The 19149-nt window shown below is 36.1% G+C and overlaps 3 protein-coding genes across 4 annotated transcripts; 2 read left to right on the top strand and 1 right to left on the bottom strand.

Annotated features, from left to right (window-relative positions):
* The first annotated feature begins 7211 nt into the window (after window positions 1-7211).
* LOC131005085 (uncharacterized) lies at window positions 7212-11504 on the top strand. Of its 2 annotated transcripts, XM_057931893.1 has the most exons (10): window positions 7293-7399; window positions 7579-7682; window positions 9025-9109; window positions 9236-9310; window positions 9389-9425; window positions 10159-10242; window positions 10377-10437; window positions 10533-10639; window positions 10955-11020; window positions 11103-11504. In XM_057931893.1, exons 2-10 carry the CDS (start codon window positions 7601-7603, stop codon window positions 11196-11198), a joined length of 693 nt encoding a protein of 230 aa, XP_057787876.1. In that variant the 5' UTR covers window positions 7293-7399; window positions 7579-7600; the 3' UTR covers window positions 11199-11504. The 2 variants fall into 2 exon arrangements, with proteins under 2 accessions (XP_057787874.1, XP_057787876.1); XM_057931891.1 differs by having other exon boundaries at window positions 7212-7682.
* A 281-nt stretch (window positions 11505-11785) lies between these two features.
* Window positions 11786-13343, bottom strand: LOC131005086 (deSI-like protein At4g17486). Its single transcript, XM_057931894.1, has 3 exons — window positions 12890-13343; window positions 12273-12560; window positions 11786-12150 (listed from the first exon to the last, which is right to left on the bottom strand). The coding sequence occupies exons 1-3, from the start codon at window positions 13023-13025 to the stop codon at window positions 11957-11959; spliced, it is 618 nt and encodes a 205-aa protein (XP_057787877.1). The 5' UTR covers window positions 13026-13343; the 3' UTR covers window positions 11786-11956.
* Window positions 13344-14895: 1552 nt separating this feature from the next.
* LOC131005077 (uncharacterized) lies at window positions 14896-18919 on the top strand. The gene is made up of 4 exons (XM_057931883.1): window positions 14896-16037; window positions 16196-16245; window positions 16358-16410; window positions 18190-18919. Exons 1-4 carry the CDS (start codon window positions 15685-15687, stop codon window positions 18562-18564), a joined length of 831 nt encoding a protein of 276 aa, XP_057787866.1. The 5' UTR covers window positions 14896-15684; the 3' UTR covers window positions 18565-18919.
* The last annotated feature ends 230 nt before the right edge of the window (window positions 18920-19149 follow it).

Here is a 19149-nt window from a genome sequence, read left to right as displayed (position 1 = left end):
AATCACTTCAATATTAACAACACATCTACTTTTATTTTCAAGAGAGGACTCATGGCAAGTTCTAGAGACCAACATACATGCTCAATCGATTTACACTCAAGAACAAAATGAGATTGTGATAATATGACAATCAATGGCTCAAATCTTACAAGCTCATTATCAAGTTCTTGGAGGCAAAACATTTAACTCACTTGTCACAAGTTCAAACTTTTCATGCATAATCCACAAGTGATACACACAATTTCTTTTCAAAAGCAACATTCATATCATAAGCCCAACACACATTTCATCCAACTCATGTTTTTCAACAATCAAGCTCAAAAACAAAAGACAAGGAAAAGCTCAAAAACAGAGACAAAATCTCATTATTCGAAAACTAAACTAACTAAATAAATAAACAACGGATAAACGAGATAAGTAACCCATCTTCACCCTCCCCCCAAACTTATTTCACACAAAGGAGAAATAAGTTTGGATGAAGGAGAAAATGGTTACTTGTCTCGTACTCACAAACGAGGTGGAGGCTTAGGCGGTGGCCATTTCTCATCAAATTTGCATGCTCCATCCACCGCGACCCAAAAATATGGTGGCTTTGCAATTCTTGAGACATCCCGGGCGTCATGGTAATCTCGTTCACCATCTAGAGTACCACCACACTCAAACAATTCCTTATTAGACAAATCAAAGTGAAAATCAAAAGATGAAGATAAATAAAAGTGAAAGAAGCAAGCCTTCATAGAATCGCCTGTGGCGAGGTAAGGATCGACAAAATTTTTGACTTTGCTTTCTTTAAAGCTTGTGAAATCTTCATCTTTTTGAAATTGTAGAGGTTGTGTCGGAAAAGTTGGGCTCTCGACTTCAAGGGGTTTGGAGAATTGATCCTCATCTTCTTCATACTCTTCTTCAACTTCTTGAGGCTCTTCACTTAGCATTGGCATTGGTTCCTCATACAAGGTTCCATTTTGAAGGCTAATGGCCATGCACAAATCATCAATTCGCTTTTGATTTTCCATAGTGGTAGCCAAAGACCTTCTTTGCTCTTCTAGCATAACCTCCGATTTTGCTAGACTTTTTTCTATCCAAGCTTGTGTAGCTATGAAGCATTGAAGGAGATCGTCTTTTGAATTTGATTTCTCCTCTTGATAGTATCGATTTCCCCCTTGGAAGCCTTCTTGAGTGGAATAAGAAATTTCATAATTCCAACTATTGAAATGGTCCTCATACTCCAATGGTGATTGCCACTCCATGGCATTGCACCCCATGTCATAAAAGTCACCATAGGAAGGTGTTGGTTGGAAGGCTTTTTGGATCATTGGTTGCCTACAATTTCTTTTGGCTTCCAAAACACGCAACTTAAGTTGCATCAACGCCAATTGTAGTTGGAGTTGCTCAACCAACTCATTCCTTCCATCATCCATTTTTTGTGCCGCTTTTACGGTTGTGGAGCAATTTTCTCTAACAAAAACAAATAAACATATAAATAAACAAACATAAAAACAATATCTAAATTAGATAAAAACAACTTTTCACAATATCAAAAGTAAAAACTCAACCAATCCCCGGCAACGGCGCCAAAAACTTGTTCGCTAATATTTTCACCACGCCGCAAGTATACGGTGTAGTTGCAATATAAGGGAAGCAAGGTCGTATTCCACAAGGATTGGTGAATTTAAACTTCTAAATATTATTAATAAGTTGTTTTCAATCTATTTAGACAACCAAAGTTCAAGAGGTATTGAAAACTAAAACAAAGCTAAATTAAAGCAAGCAAAGTAAATAACAATAACATAAACTTAGTTAATAAATTGGGGAATGACTCGAAGGAAAGTTATCCTAGGGACTAGATTTCGATGGATCGTAATGAACTTCAATCTAAATCAATATAAATCTTGATATGGCCTACTTATCTAGGGCGATCTCCCCACTAGTTTTAGCCCCCTCCCGGACGACTAAAACAGTAGATTACGGGTCATAATTGCCGTCCCCGGTCAATTTCTAACCTATAACTCCCAAGAGCACAAAAGATCAACAAGCCCTCACCCACCTCTCAACCTCCCGGTTTATTGAGATGATATGTATCAAACTCCTAATCTATTGTAATTATCCTCTCCCGATTCAAATCACAAATTAGAAATGCACAAAAGGTGGCCAACCAATCATACAAGAGATAAATCTAGGACTTGAAAAGATAACAATAAGCACAATCAAGATATATATTGAACAAAGAAATCAATCCATTACAAATCCATCTAATCTAATCCCTAAGATAAGAGATTTTAGCCAAGCATATTCATAATAAAAGCAAATCTCAAGTCATAAGAAAACATAAATAAAGATATAGAGAGATAGAGATTCATAGACAAATCCTATAATCTTGATCTTCAATCATGTAGTCTTGATGAGCTCCTTTCCAAGTCTTCCCCTTCTTTATTTGATTTTGGTGTTGTTTTTGTGTGTGGAAGAGAGAAAAAATGGTAGAGAATGGAGGCTAGGGTTTGGGATTGGAGAGTTGGGGAAGATGAAGTGGGTGTGTGTGGTGAATGAATGGGGAAAGGAAGAGAAAAATGGAGTTTTGAGGCTAAAATCGCGTTTGGGGTCCATTTGGGGGAGCCCCGCCCTTTTCCCGCGGTCACGGCCCGCGTCCGCGGCCTTCAAACGTGGGGGATGCTCAGGGGACCCGCGGTCCCGCCCCGCGGCCGCGGGTGGTGACCGCGGGTGTCTCCTGAGTCGGGAACAGCTGACCCGCGGTCTTACCCCGCGGCCGCGGGTGGTGACCGCGGGGTACTGGGCGTTTTGCACAGTCCGCTCGTTTTGCTCCGTTCTCCCTCGTCCGGACTCGGATTTGGTCGCCGTTTGCGCTCACGGATTCCTCTCGAGACGTACTTCGATCTCATGTCTTCAAAATCCTCCAATTAATTCTTGATTTTCCCTGAAATCACTCCAAAACTACACCAAGGAATTAAAACTCAACAAAACTCAAAATTGGGATACAAACACATATTAGCAATCAATTCATGGGGGAAAATGACAACAATTCATGCGATATTGAGGTACGAAAACCATGTTTGTCATAGCTTTTCGTGTTATGGTGGTTACCATACTTGTTCAAGTTTTTTCCCAAAGCTGTTTATCATGTGCTGTAAGAACTTTTGAACGAGAATATTAGTAAAATATGAGAGCCCTTTGAGACAGGGCTGCAAAGAGAACTCGAACCCTAGATTATATAATCCATTGCCACAACTTGATTCCCATATTCGTATCCCGATGAATTCATTCAAAATTTCAAATCCCATCACAGATCATATAAATCATGATTTTTTCTGAATCCTCACTAGTTAGTGGGTTACCTTTCTATGTTATGATGTTTATCATATTTGTACGAGTCTTTCCCAAAATTTGTGTTTCCCGTCAGAGCGGCCCGTCTGAGTAGAGGAATGCCCGTCTTGGTGGGCCTTTGATAATATTTTAGCTCTGACCCAAGTCCTTGCCGACCACATCAGGTGCATCTATCTCACACCGATGACCCATCCGACGCTGGAAATCCTCGCGTCTGTCCAGCTAAAGAGGAAATCGACAGCAGATCCCTACTGCTCGGCTGAGCTTATCAAAAATGGAGATGGAGAGGATTTCTGAAATTGCAACGGCAGCTGCGATCTCGGTTATCGGAGCACTAGCGGCGACTTCCGAGGGCTTTGGTCTTGGCTAGGCCGCTCGCTGGCTTTCACCAGGCGGCAGCGGCAAAACTTCAGCGCGATGGAGAGAGACCGAGCACGAATTTAAAACCCAAGATGTGAGATGGGCCTTTCTCAACCGTAAATTGAAGGAAGGCTTGATGAATTGTTAGTGAAGCTGCCCTATCATCGAGATTGGCGAGCCGCGTCAGGCTCCAGTGCCGCCTCCACCGCCGCGGTGAGGCAGAGCATAGCCCCGAATCCTGCTCACGGAAGAGCATGCCTGCCAGCGGCTTCAGGATCACCACGAAGAGCGGCGAAGAACGTGACAGCAACGGCAACGGCATCGACGTCGGCCGCCCGGACGATTGAGCCGTGGTTGCGGAAGCGGCGGAGAGCGCTGGTCTCGAAAGAATGGCCCCCATCGGTGATTTGCTGGGAAACATAAGAAAACATAGAGAATCATCAGGATTTATTGTGATTTTCACTAAATTGTTGAGAAATACGTATTGATTTAAGAAAATCGGGGGTTTTCCCCTATGCCCATGGCCGGTGTGCGTGAATCTGAATCGTTCGAAGAGGATCATCGATCAGAGATGGCGAGATTGTGTTTTCTGATTTTGGGATCTTCGATCGGAGATGGAGAGATGATTGCTGGTGGAAGTCGGATCTAAACTGAATGGGTCGCCGGAAAACTAAGAAGAACAGATCTGGGGAAAATGAACTGAATCCGATGAACAGTGATCTCGCGATGAACAGTAACCAGATCCCTAATTTCCCAAATTTTCGATGAACAGTAACAGATCCCTAATTTCCCAAATTTTCTTCGATGAACAGTAATCTCTACCGATGAACAGTAGCCGGACAGTGACGAACAGTGACTGGAAAAACAATGAATCTCACGCCTTAGCTCGATTTTTCCACAGACGGCGCCAGTTGGTGAAACGAGAAACCAACACCTAATCTAAAAAGCAATAAACGACACGGATTTACGTGGTTCGGTCGAGAAGACCTACGTCCACGGGGGTTTTGGGGGTTTTTCCACTATAATCGAGAGAGTATTACATTTTACAAGAGATGAATGAATAAAAAATGAGATGATTCTAATCTATGCCCCAAGGCCCTATTTATAAGCATGAACATAAACCTAAGGCCCTTGGACTCATTAGACCCCTAAAGCCCATTAGCCTAAGCCCTGTTATTCTAATCTACATCTTGAAATTGAGCCATCAGAGCTGGAAAGCGGAGCCGAGCTGAGCCAAGCCGAAAGTCGAGGCAATCCTGTATCAAATATCAGAAATAACCACAATAACAATAATAACTAGAAATATTCCCGTTATGTTTAGCACAGTGCTGGTGCACATTTCAGTCCTCATCAGTTAGTTTATAGTATATAATAGTATTTGATTTAAAATAATGTATAATAACAATATTATCAACTTACTTAGTATAATATTAAATTTAATGAGTATTGTATTATAATGACTAAATACGAATAACAATAATTTAATTTATAGATTTTAAAACAAATAATTTAAGTCAATCTCATTTTGAACAAATAACTAAATCATCAATATAACAAAATTAATAGTTATAATTTAATATAACAATTTTGGGCTCTTAAAAATTCAAATTGTATTATTATTAAAAGTTCATATTTAAAACAGTCAAAAACTAATTAAAAAAATTAAGAAAAATACGAATAATACAAAAGGAAAAATACAACAACAATTTGATACTTTGAATGATCATAACTTATTCATTTTAAATTTATTATTTATAATTTTAAATCAAACTAAAGATTTTTCTCGTTATCTTTAATTTAACATTCATATTAAATATTTTTTCATAAATTGAAATTAATAAATTTTTGAAAATAATTAAAATAGAAAAGAGAAAAAAGAAGAAAGAAAATTAGGAGAGAAAAAAATGAGAGGAAAGAGAAAATTTGGAGGAAAAAAACTCTTCTTTTATATTATATAAAATATTATATAAGAATTTTCTTTATTATATTATTAGTTGGCCTAAAATGAAAATAACAATTATAAAATTTCCTATTGTATTTAAAGAAACAAAAAACAAATAAACAAATAACGTCCTAGTGCTAGACAATATTTAATTGATAGTCTAATAACTTTAGTTTCCCAAATGAAGATGCAATTTTAGTTTATTGTTCTAGTACAACAAATAACCGCGACAAACTCAACACAAACATATTTAACGGAAATTCTGCTAATTTCAATTGATTGAGATAAATTTTAAAATTTGGCCGCAATATTTTACCGTTAGAAACTCCTATTTCATATATATATAGATTGTCGCAATTTTATTTTCTGTCCATTTACATAAAATTATCTTTTTTTAAAAAAAAAAACCAAACTATCATATTACTTCAAATCTTCCAAAATAATATCCCTAAGCTATCTAGGGAAAGAAGATGTCCAGACAACATAATTCGGACAAGAAAGCGAAAATTGGGCAAGGCTATGCGCAACGCTATTTGTGTCTCGAAACATGTAACTCACTCGGATAAGGCTATTCTCTTTGGCCAGCTGCAAGATCTCGCAGATATCCTCATGAAATAGATTTTTCTCTTCATCTTAATCTTAGATATTCCTTACATGCGAAGACTTATTTGATTATATAATATATATCTTTTGTAATTACATATAAAAAAATATCTTAGATCTTCCATGGGGTGACAAGAAATTCTATCATTCCTACTTTAAGCATGCTTTGGATATCTTTTATGGGTGACAAGAAATTCTATCGTTCCTAATTCAAATATGCTTTGGATAAATTTCGATCTAAATTAGTATTCCCTCCATTCTATTGATAATAGTTTAGTTTTCTTTTTTACTGTTCCAGTAAAAAGGACTTAGTTTAAAAATAACATTTATTTTATACCTAATCTTTACAAATAATTTATATTTACTTTACATTCTAAATATTTATTTCTTAATTCTCGTGCTCAGTCATTATCAATGGAAAGTAGATAATACTCCATCCGTCTGCGATATCGTTTCCATATCATGAACGACGCGAGTTTTAAGAAAAGTAGTGGATATATAGTAAGTGGAGTTTGGGTCCCACTATTGTTGTGAATGGAAGTTTGTGGACCCTACTTCTATAAATAGAAATGAAAACGATATTGCGGACGGACCGAAATGACAAATGTGGAAACGATATCGCAGACGGAGGGAGTAGTATATTTTTACACGTGCCATCTAATAACATTTGTGCATCAAGGATGATATGTTTTTAGTTTAAGAAAACTCGATTTATACTTTTATTTTTAACAAATTGACAATTAAATTTTATCTTTAGGCTAATACAAGGAAAAACATGTGAAATTACAACAACTCAATAAAACAGAATAAAATCCAAGCGCTCCATAAATAAAATCTGGAAGTTAAGGTATTAATAGAAGAAAATCTAGAATCTAGACGACTAGGCATTAAGTACAACCTCTTACAAAAAAGAAAAAGAAAAATAAAAACATACATAAGTCGGACAATTTTTTTTTACTCCAAACAGTTTCCAAGGACGAAAATTTTAAAATTCGAATTTTCCCTTTTTCTATACAATTTCGAAATAAATAATTCAAGTGCACATACGATAATGAGATGGATAAGAGATAAGAATACAAAATATTTCTTAGTGAATCGTAATCTATCGAAATCTAATAGAGTACAATAGAAACTCCTCAACAGATGAGAGAGAAGAAGGTTTTTCTTTTGAATATAAAAAATATTATTATTATTTTTTTGTTTAATGTTTAATTTTCGCTCTCTGAAGATTTCAAGAGCAGTAGATTCCTCTGTTTGCTGATGCCCTCTTTTTCTCTCTTGTCGAAGAAAAAGAAAAGGGCAATTCTCTGTTAAAAATTATTGAATTTTTTTTGTAGTACAAGATAATTATTGGAAAATATGCCTCGTACTTCGTCGAAAAAAGGCCCCGCGAATTCGATGGCTTCCGGCACTTCATCAACGGTGGATCTTTTTCGCGCAGGTTCTTCGTCTTTTTCTTGGATTTTGAGTGTGTTTGATGTTTTTGAAGTTTAATTGCTTTGTTGAGGATAAAAATATGATCTTGATACACATATGCATAAATATGATATATTCATGCGTACCGTGTTGTCTAAACTTATTGCTAGGAGATTTGATTTAACATTATTGATCATGTTGATATTAACCCCAAAACAAAAATTTATTTATTAGGTGTTGATATATGGGGGCAACTAGATTCTTACAAAAACAATGGGAGTGGAATTGGAATGTAATTGGTTGTATGATTTGAAGTTTGAATGCTTTATCTGAGTGATTGTGTTTGAGATGCTGGTAACCTATGATTAAGATGCAATGAACAATGTCCATTGCTTGCTTGTACTTATTGAGTTATTTCACATTCTGATCTTGTATCAAGAATTTATTGGAGTAAGTTGACTTAGTTATACATGAAACCCCTTATCATGTGCATGATTGGTAATGCTCTTTAGTTTCATTTATAATGCCAATTATAGCTGAACCTTGTTTCAGAAGATAGTATAACTATAAGCAGTCGATTGGTCTAGTCGGTTGGCATAATTGATTGCCACTTTAAAATGTGGAAGTAAAAGAAACATGGTGATTGGTGAGCTACTGAGTTTTGTATCTGTGAGAGGTGGGAGTTATAGTTGGATACAAGTCATACAACGTGTAATTTGGTCATAAAATGATGTTATAACTTTGGTACTGGACTACTGCAAAAAAGGTCATAACTTTTGTAGGTTGCCATGAGAATAGGCTATGGAAACAACATTGATCTCCTCTATCTAATTAGCTACTACGATCACTAAAAATCTTGATCTGGGAAAGGAGTAGACAACAGTGTTGCACACAAAGCCCAGACTCCCATATATTTTTTGGCATTGTGGGAATCGTACAGTTGAAAGCAATAGACCTCTAAAAAACCTGCCTCCTTTGCAAAGGTTTTGTTGGCTAACACAGTGCTGAATTTATAGTCAAAAGCTAGAAATTTTCAATAAGTTCTGCCCAAAATGTGTTTTCTTGGATGTCTTTTAAAGTGGTTATACATATTACTACAAGCATAGTTATATCTTTATTTTCTACGCAGTGAGATTGCAAAAGCTAAAGCTAAGGACTTATTTCAAACTTATTTTTGTTAGTTTAGCATGAAGAGAGTTATGAATATATCAATTTTGATTTGTAGAGTTTTACAAGCTATCTTGAGTAAATAAATAACGAGGGAAAGAAATTAGCAAGAACATATGAGTAATATTTTTCATCTTATGATGCTTTCATATATTCTGAACTCTGTTTCATTCCCGTACTGCAAAATATGTTTCTTTCAGCTTCCGGTAAAGCAGCTTCCAAAGAGCTGGAGCGGATTGACCAGCTCTTCTATAATTATTCAAACAGTTCCTCTGGTATTATTGAGTAAGTATCCTCAATCTGCATTGCAAATTATTTTTGGTGTCTTATATGCTCTGGATGTGCCTAATTTTTGAAATATTTCCCATGTATTTGCTTGGACATGCCTAATTTGAAATCTTTTGTGAACAGCCCAGAAGGAATTGAGTTGCTGTGCTCGGATTTGGAAGTTGACCACACAGATGTGAGGATATTATTGCTTGCTTGGTGAGTCATTCTTGTATTTGTTTAATGTTATCTACAGTAGAAACATTCTTTATTGAAATCTGTTTACTTTGGTTTTAGGAAAATGCAAGCGGAGAAACAAGGATACTTCACCCTGGTAGGAGTAGTTCTGTTGTAAATTAAATTTCATATTATACTTAGATTTCCTGCTGAATTAATGTTTAAATATAGATATTAATTATCATTTGGTGTATGATGCTATTTTCTTTTTTAGTTTTGTTTTCAAAAATGGAGACTTGAATATTATGTTTCTCTGCAAGAACTTAAATATAACTGCAGTGTTCTTCAACTTGCACAATGTAATTATTCTCCAGCCTCATATATCATTGAGATCTTGGCGTAAGACAACAATAAGATGTGTAAGGATATGCCATCGGTATTATCTTGACGTTCGTATACTTTAGATGGTTTAGTCTTGTTTATTAGGATGAATACCGATGCAGATAAACTTTGGTATCTCCTATCGGTATGAATCAACAGGTGCTTAGTAATAGATGTAATGTGTATCTGAAAATGGCTGAACTCTTACTCTTTGGCTTTGTCGCTACCTGTATGGTTGCTATTGTATTGCAACGGAAAATTACGGATCATATGCTTGGAAAAGGGAGTTGGAGAAGAATTATTTTTATCACTTATGTCGACATAGTCGTACATCTTTTCTGTCTTGTTTTGATGAGGTATATGGAAGACGAAATAGTTGTAAGTTGAGGGACTTGTTGAAACCTTCATCTGATTTCTTTTTCACTTAAATGCATCTACCTTCTCTCGTGGAAACACATTGTTCTAAAGAACAATCCATTTGCAAATCTCATGAGACCAATGGATTTTAGGATGAGTGGCGAACTGGTCTTAAAGCACTGAGAGCTGACACCATAGTTAAAGTGAAAAAGGCGCTTCTGGATCTTGAGAAAGAGGTACGAATTATGGTTAATTTTTGGATTTTCAAATGAAACTGAATTTCAGTGATTATGGCATTTACAATGATGATATGAGAATGATTTTGCTTCTAGTGCTTATAGTTGATCGACTTTTCTTTTTCTCTTAAAAGGTTAGAAGGTCATCGAACTTCATAGACTTCTACGCATACGCCTTTAGATATTGCCTGACAGGTATGTCACTCGGAACAAATGTCTGGAGTTAATTTTTCGAGGCTTTAGTTCCTTTTTCTGACCTCCGTGTGTTGTTTGTTCTTGACTTCTTCTAGAGGAGAAGCAAAAAAGCATAGACATTGAAAGCATTTGTCTCCTGCTGGACCTTGTTCTAGGGTCACAATTCCGTCCTCAAGTGGATGCACTTAATCAGTACCTGAAGGTATGACATTTTAGTGCCTTGCTGTTGGTTTGAATGATTCACATGTTCCAAAAAATTGATCGTACAATCATGATGTAGATTTCTTCATGGCCTTTTTGTTCTTAATTCATTTAGCTCATGAAAGTAGCTATTATGATGTAAAGATGTTTATGTATGTAACTTTTACGTTTTAGGCCCCTGTTTACATGCATCAGCTGACATATTAAAGTCCCTCGAAACAATAATGTGAAGAAGTTCAAACGCAACTCATATATGTGGTGGATGCAAAACCGTAATTACAAACATTCATTTTATGTGCTCTCTGGCTGATTACAGATACAAATCGATTACAAGGTTATTAACATGGATCAGTGGATGGGAATCTATCGATTCTGCAACGAGGTTAGTTGATGTTTCATATTGATCTCAAACACCTAGATGATATTGATTAATCTAAGGATGTTCATTGATGATATTGTTACAGATCAGTTTTCCAGATTTTAGCAATTATGATCCAGATCATGCATGGCCCTTGATCCTGGACAATTTTGTTGAGTGGGTAAGATCCAAGAGAAGCTAAGTTGGTGACATCTGATCGCTGCCTGCACCAATGCACTCAAACTAAAGCTTATACATCGGTTCTTCTTGCTCCTACACCGTGCATTTTGCTGATACTCAGTTGGACCTACTTGCAGGATAACGGCTGCTCTCGTTGTTTCTACTGCTCCCTAGATAGTGATTGCGATTGTTTACCTTCAAATAAGACATGAAATTGATAACCAACTGATAGCACTGCTATTGATGCGGTTATATATACCATTTTCTTGATTTAGGAGCTTCTCTACTTGTACAAACAAAATTACCCTGTTATTTATAATTTTTGTCATATGATTTCTCCTGTATCAAATTTTGAAGAGATTGTGGACTGTGATTGGTTGGTGTAGAAGGTGGGCCTCAGTTGCAGGTATTCTTTGGACTTAAACAAGCTAAAGAAAGAATAAAGTTTGGTGGTAGGTAAATCAAGAAAAAGATGCCTTGATTGAGATGAAAGTGGTTAGAGGGGACAACACATGCTTAAGCCCATGGCGATCTCATTGTTGGCCGTTGGATTTTAATTCTATCATTGTATGAAAAGCATTCATTAATGAAACGAAATACGAGAACAGATGATCTCAACTCCTCTCGACGGGGAAGGGCTTGTGTGTGTGTAAATATGTCAACATGCGCATGTACAGAGATAAAAAGATTACATCAGTCAGCATTAGAAGATCACAAGAGAAAAATAAAGAATCAACATGACACATCTTTGAGACCTTCAGCATGTATTCAACTCGATAACTACGTTGCAAGCAATGAGCTTCCGGTGGTTGCCGCCATGGGAGGAGGGGAGCATGAAGAAGAAGAAGATGATGAATTTGAGCTGCTTTTGAGTTTCTTTTTCACCCCTTCACAAATATTGTCCTGCACTTTGTTGTTGTGTCCAACTTTTGTGGAGTTTAGGTTCACTGGTATGATGCATTTGCAGAGAAAACCTACGAGAAATCAAACACAATAAAACAAAATCAAGATCAAATGACACTCAAAAATATCATTTTCTTTCCTATAACATCTAAAAAAGGTCAAAAGATGGTATAGAAAAGGGGAGAGGACTGACCAATCCTAGCGAGGCGATTGATCCAATTTGGGATGGGATTGCCGGTGAGTTTGATGCAGGCATCATTGCAGAAATGGTTGCAGTTCTTGGTGATCAAATTATATGCGTTTCCTCTGTATTTCTCAGCAAGTTGCTCCATCAAAACTTTCACTTGTGCAGCGCTCATATCAGTCCATCCGATCAAGATAGACTTTCGAAATGTGAATCCCTCGCACTGCTTTGGCTCTCCTTCGAAAATTCCTGTTGTTGGATGCTCGTGCGCTCCGAATGCAAACTCAACTCCATGAACTGTATTATTTTCATCACCAAAAAGAAGAAAGAAAAATCAATGAATAAATCAATAATTTTGTTCAGCATGTGCTGCTTGAGTTAGATCTGGTTTTGCGGCAGCCAATGAAGGATCATCACAATCTTCAACTATAGCTGCTCATTTGAGATCGAGACCGAAAACGGTGTTTCAATTTGCTATTCCAGTTACTTCACGTCCATGAAATGACATTACATATGTGACACGAAACATCATTTTCAAATCAGATTGATTCAACCTTTCTATAAAAGAATAGCTTCATTAATGTATTTTCCAATCAAGGAGTAACAGAGAGAGAGAGAGAGCGGACCTTCTACACCGGAGTGATAGACGCCGAGGCCAAACCAATAAGCGTAGCCATTGATGGCGGTGAGATCATACACGTTCAGATACACCGCCGCCGTCGATCCACCTCCGCTTTTAACCGGACTTTTCCCGCATAACATTGCGAGAATCAATCAAAATTTGAAATCCCGAACCAGAGAGGAGAAATCTACTGATAAATACTGTATTAATGTGAATAAGCTTTCATGCTGAAATCAGCATTTTGAACTGAAATGTGAGAATAATCCGGCGGCGGCGCAGTGGCAACAATGGGGGATTAATCAGAGGTTAAATACGAAAATCAAATGTGGGATTTGCAGAATTTTGAAGAGATTTATTGGGGGGTTTGAGGAAAATAGGGGGGAAAAGAGAGAGGTGATTGGTTGGAATGTGAGCTGGTGTGATCCAATTCACTCTTTTTTAAATTTTAAAAATATTTCTCTCCTCGGAGAAAGTAACGTACACTCATTATGAGATGCACTGGGAGTGTATGTATTATTATATGTATATATTTTGGGAATACTTCTAAAAATTTAAATATATGGATATTTTTTTATTTTTCTGAAAGGGAAACTATATTAAATTAAGGGTTACTTGTAATTTATGACCTAAACTTTGAAAATATTTGTAAAATAGTTTAATCGTTAAAACAAAAAATAACCTGAATTTTAAAGTCATTCGTTAAAATGATCCGAACTTTAAAAAGTACAAAAAAGAATAATATGAACTTTAGAGTAATTGTAAAAGTAATCCAAAGATTAAAAAATATAAAAAAAATAGCTTAAACTTTAGAGTCATTTGTTAAAATGGCCTAATTCTTAAAAAAAAAATACAAAAATAACCCTCAAGTAAAAAAAAAAAAAAAAAACCTTATATTTGAAGCAGTTTGTAAAAATAGTGAGAATTTTATAAAATACAAAAAATAATCTAAATTTTCATTAAAGTTGTATAAATAGCACTGATTTATACTTTTAGGCTTGAATAATTGAAAAATTACGTGAAATTTCTAATTAAATGCACTTGAGTGTCGTCCCAATTATCTTTTTTTTTTAAATATTTTTTATGAGTTTAGTTTAGGAAAATTCAAATATTTTTTAAAAAAATATATATTTATGAGTTTAATTCAGGGAAATTCAATTGATTCTTTTAATATTTTTGTGGCGGTTTCCACTCGATTAGTAATAAAAATTTCATTTGAATTGCTCTTAACTAAATCCATAAAAAATGGAGTATATATTAGAAAAATTGGATAATCATAGTTCAGGCCATTTTTGTATTTTTGGAATAAATTACTCTAAAGTTTTGGCTATTTATATTTTTTAGTTTGAACAACTTTTATAATGACTCTAAAGTTTCGGTTATGTTTCTTGTATTTTTAGACCATTTTTATAACTGACTTCTAATTTCAGATAATAAACTATAATTAATCATAAAATAAAGTACAATAAAAGATAACAATATCCAATTCCATCTATCTATCAAGTTGAAAAATTACTCCATTAATTTAATCTAAACCGTCAAAGATTAATCTCTATTATAATCTTGGGCCGTCAAAGAATTCGGGCCAGGCAGCCGAGTCAAAATGGCCCAATCCTGCCTTGAAATTCAGCTAATTAACAAGGTAATTTTAAATACAGTCCCCAATTTACTCACCACAGCCTCTTATTTAAAAAAATACTCCCTCCGTCCCAATAAAAGTGGCCACTTTTTTTTGGGCACGGAGATTAAGAAGGGGATTGTTATGCTTTAATTGAGTGTGACCCACCAAAATTAGTGAGTAATTTTTAGAAAGTGACCTACAATTGTTGACCAAATTAGTGAGTAATTTTGACATTTTTAGAAAGTGGCCTACAATTGTTGACCAAATTAGTGAGTAATTGTTGACTTAATTAAAGTAAACTTTTGCCATTTTTAGAAAGTAGCCACTTTTAATGGGACACCCAAAAAGGAAATGTGGCCACTTTTATTGGGACGGAGGGAGTAATAAAAATAATTATAATTTTACTATTATATCATTATAGCCCCATCGATTGAAAATGAAGGGAAATTGAAGGAGCAATCGTCAGGAATATTTAGAATTTGAGGAAACGAGCAAAAAATTACAGATCTTGATACCTATTTGCAAGAATACAGTGATTTAATCATTTGCAGATTTTAAAATTTGAGTCTGCCCCATCCATAATTCTCTATGTATGGCCGACTGTTTTGGCTTGAGTCTTTGTCTTGTATGTCGAGTCGAGGGGTGTCGGAGGTCGAAAAAAGCTGGCTGTCGGCGGTCAGCGTCGGAGCCGTGTTGACTTCTGTTATGCCGAAGTAAAGAAAGAGGGGATGGGGGAGCGAGGAGTCGAGGACGAAAGGGGCAGCGTATGGGAAAAAAAAAGGGAAGAACGGCGGCGGCGGTGGCCGTTGGGGCTGCTGTTCCGGCCGAAAGAGGGGAGGCGGCAGCGATTTACGCCGTTCATCATGGGAGAGATGAGAGGAAGAGAGAGAATAAGGGAGCAATGGCAGCTGTGGGGCAGCAAAGGAGCCGAGAGAGGGAGAAAGTGACTGTGTTAGGTGTGTGCTAATTTTATTGTAAATTTCAGCAAAGGAGCCGAGAGAGGAGAAAGTGTGATTGTACTAGGTGTGTGCTGTTGCAAATTTTAGATTGAGGCAATAAGGATATAATAGTAAAATTATAATTATTTTTATTATTTTTTTAAATAAGGGGCTATGGTGAAAAAATTGGGGGCTGTATTTAAAATTACCCAATTAACAACTCTATTATAAACTTGGGCCTAAATGAAAAGATCCAAGATGAAGATGGATCCAAAAATCAGCCCATTAATCGGAATGAAGTCAGCTCAACTTCACACTTCGCACTCCGATCTCCATCAATGTGGTAAATGGAATGTTGAGCGCAACATCATGAGAAGAATTCTCGCGGGGAAGAAGATTTTGAATCGGATCCCATGTCCCAACCGGTCCTTTTGCTCCGCCCCTGGAAACAACAAACCCACCACCGGCGGCGGCGGCAGTTCTTCTACTCCGTCGTTGAGTAAATACAATGAGCAATACAAAGCTCTGGAAAACCTCGATTTCATGAAAGCCGCAAAGATCCTCTTCTCCGACTCTCCCAAGAAGAAGAAGTTTGGGTGAGCTTTCTTTCTTTTGTTTTTTTTCCGAAATTTCTCGTCCAGGCATTACGTCGATCAGTTGGCGTGCTGTGGAGCGACTAGTTTTTTACGCAGTTGAAGCTCATTTTTATTTATTGATTGAGTTGATTTTGATTTTTTTTTTTAATGCTTTTTAGGTTGGATTTCCATCTGGTGCAGCTATTCTTTGCTTGTTTGCCGTCGTTGGGTACCACGTTTTATTCATCCAAAGAGCTTTTTTTTTCCATTTATGTTAAGACGCTGAGTTGGGTTTGGTTTTTGGTAGGATTAATGATGAATTCTATGAATTTCTGTGTCAGCTGTGTATCTTGTTGCTCAGTATGCCCGCGGTGAGATGAAAAAAATGGACGCGGTATGGTTTTACATATTATGTTGTTTTACCATTGTTTAGTGTCAGGTCTTTTCCTCCCTAAATAATCATCAGATAACTGTGTTCCTAGAAAACGTGTGTTTTATGTATGATACATAAGTAATATGTGGTAGTAGTAGTAGTAGAGAATTCAGATTTCTTGTTATTTCAAACACAACTATGTGTGTGTTGTTGAAAGAACGTTTAGAAATGTCTATTAAAAACGAAAGAGCGAGCCTATGGTTTTGCATTACTGCCATTCTAACTGGGATTTTCAGATCGGATAATGTTCTACTTTTCTGTTTTTGTATTAGGAAAGATACTGAAGCACTTTTGAGTACTTGCCTAGTTTGGTGATGCCTTCTCTTTTCTTTCTTAATGGAATAATGTTCACAAACTAGTTTCTTAGAAGCTAGCCATTACCGTTTTGAATAATTAGATGTCTTTATCATTCAAAGGCATGTGCATTCATCCATTTGACCTCTCATTATCAACCCTTCCACCAATGGATCCTGAGTACGGAAAAGTCATTGGATTTTATGCTTGTAAGGATCTCACTCGCACTGAACTTTGTTGAATTTTATTTGGAAAAGACTGTTTGTGTTTTATAGTGCCTGAATTATTGAGCCATTAGAAAAGGGAAAAGGATAAGCTCTCTGACTGCTCTCTGTATAATTCCACATTTATACTCAATCTTGGTTAGATATGGTGAAGCCACTAGAAGTTTAGATTGCAGATGATATTAAGGAAGTTTTGTCCCGAGTTGAAAAAAAGATGTTTTTCGAAAATGATACGTAAAAAAGTTATAACATCATGAGCATTTGGACTTGAGCAGGAAATGAGTTCTGTTGATGTAACCTTCTATCGGGTTGTTCTTTGTAGATATTAACATATGATTGTAAAATAGAACAAGACTTGGGTGACTTGGTTTTCTTGAGTTAGTATCAGATAAAAAGTGATTCTATTAAATGATTGGCTTTCAGTTTATTATTGTATCTATTAAATGATTGGCTTTCAGTTTATTATTGTATTTCACAGCACATTTTTTACCGGATGTTGCTACCTTTGTTAGATTCTAAATATAATAGATTAGTTCAAGTCTTGGATTTTTTCTTATGCTGCAGGATTTCATTACTAAGTTTGTTGGTTGGGAATTAAAGGGATTATTTCTTTGAATATTTTGTCCTTTTGAAGTTACACACCCACAAGTACGTGCATGTCCGTGTGCGTATAGATGTATATCTGTTTGGCAGGTCATTCTTTCTTAAGGATGCCTACATACACCTCATTAAGATATGTGGGTGGCTTGCGTCAAGATGATATCTTCTTGAGCAATAGCAAAATAATGCCTGGGTCGGTATAAAATGTCAAAAAATGAGCATGTAATTATGTGCATTATTTAAGATGATATACTCTTCTGTCTGTGATATCTTCTTGATCAATAGCAAAATAATGCCTGGGTCGGTATAAAATATCGAAAAATGAGCATGTAATAACGTGCATTATTTGGTGTAGAAAAACAACATTTGGGGATAATGTATAATTGTATAATTGAGTTAGCACTTAACTGTTTCAGATTTTTCGTAAATTGAAATGGCAAGACTGTTCCCTCACCAATAATCTTAGATAGCTGACAGAACCTTATTCATGCTTAAATGTAATATGAAATACATGCAAATAATTCTCCAAAGCAGTCCATGTGATATGTTTCAAGTCTGGCTATGTGGTGTGAAATTCTCTTACTTTGTTTTTCCATTGGGTCCCGTGGACTATGTTTGTCAGGAATTGGAAAAAAAGAAACAAGCTGAGTTTGAAGCTCAAGCAAAAGAGATGGAGCTCAAGGCTGCTGAACAAAAAGCATTAGTAGCATCGAATCCAGAGATTTTGGAGGTGAAAGAGAGACTCGATAAGCTCGAGGTGATGGTGAAGGATTTTGTTATAATTTCTAAGAAGCAAGCAGACGACACCACAAAAACAGGAGGAAAAGATCAAATTGATCAAAAGCAAGCTGCTCGGGTTGAACAAGACAATACTCTGAATGAATCTGTAGGCAAGACTTCTATGGAAAAAGGAACAGTTGTAAGTGAAGGAAAGACAAGTGGACTTGCACCAGATATTCATGCCTCACAGAGAAATCAAAATGAGACCAAAAAATGATGGACTCTTCAAGGAGTGAAGAATGAGAATTACTTAACAGAATTTTGTTTACTGGAGCTTGCCAACAATTTTCTAGAAAAGCTTTTACTGACTCAATATGATTAAGTGCCTCAGGAAGATGATGACTTATGAAAACACTTTCAAAGCAGGCTCATTTTTTTGATGTGGCCCATTGGCGTCGTTGATTATACAGCTAGAAGCTGAAGTAGGCAAGTAGCTAGTTCTGTTGACTGCTCTTACCAACTTGTTCCTATGATAGAATCTGGGTTATCAGGAATGGCCAATTTTGTAATTATATATAGCTTTTACTTTTTTGGATAATCTTCTTGGCATGAAATGGATGCTCCTTTGTCAACATTCTCTTCAAGGAACTGGGATGCAACATAATATCATTGTTGATTCTCTTAGTATGACTTTTTTCTTGTGGTTATTGTCTTGCCATTAACCACTTGACTTTACCTCCAGCAATGTGGTGGGGTTGGTACTCTTATCTTCCAATTCAAATATCTAAATGTTTTGATAGATCTTTCTACGATTGCTGATTATTTTGTTAAAGGATGGCCTCGAGTGAAACACGGCCATGTT

This window comes from Salvia miltiorrhiza, chromosome 1 (genome assembly GCF_028751815.1).
Source record: "Salvia miltiorrhiza cultivar Shanhuang (shh) chromosome 1, IMPLAD_Smil_shh, whole genome shotgun sequence".
NCBI lineage: Eukaryota > Viridiplantae > Streptophyta > Magnoliopsida > Lamiales > Lamiaceae > Salvia > Salvia miltiorrhiza.
This window is presented reverse-complemented; position numbering and strand designations above follow the sequence as displayed.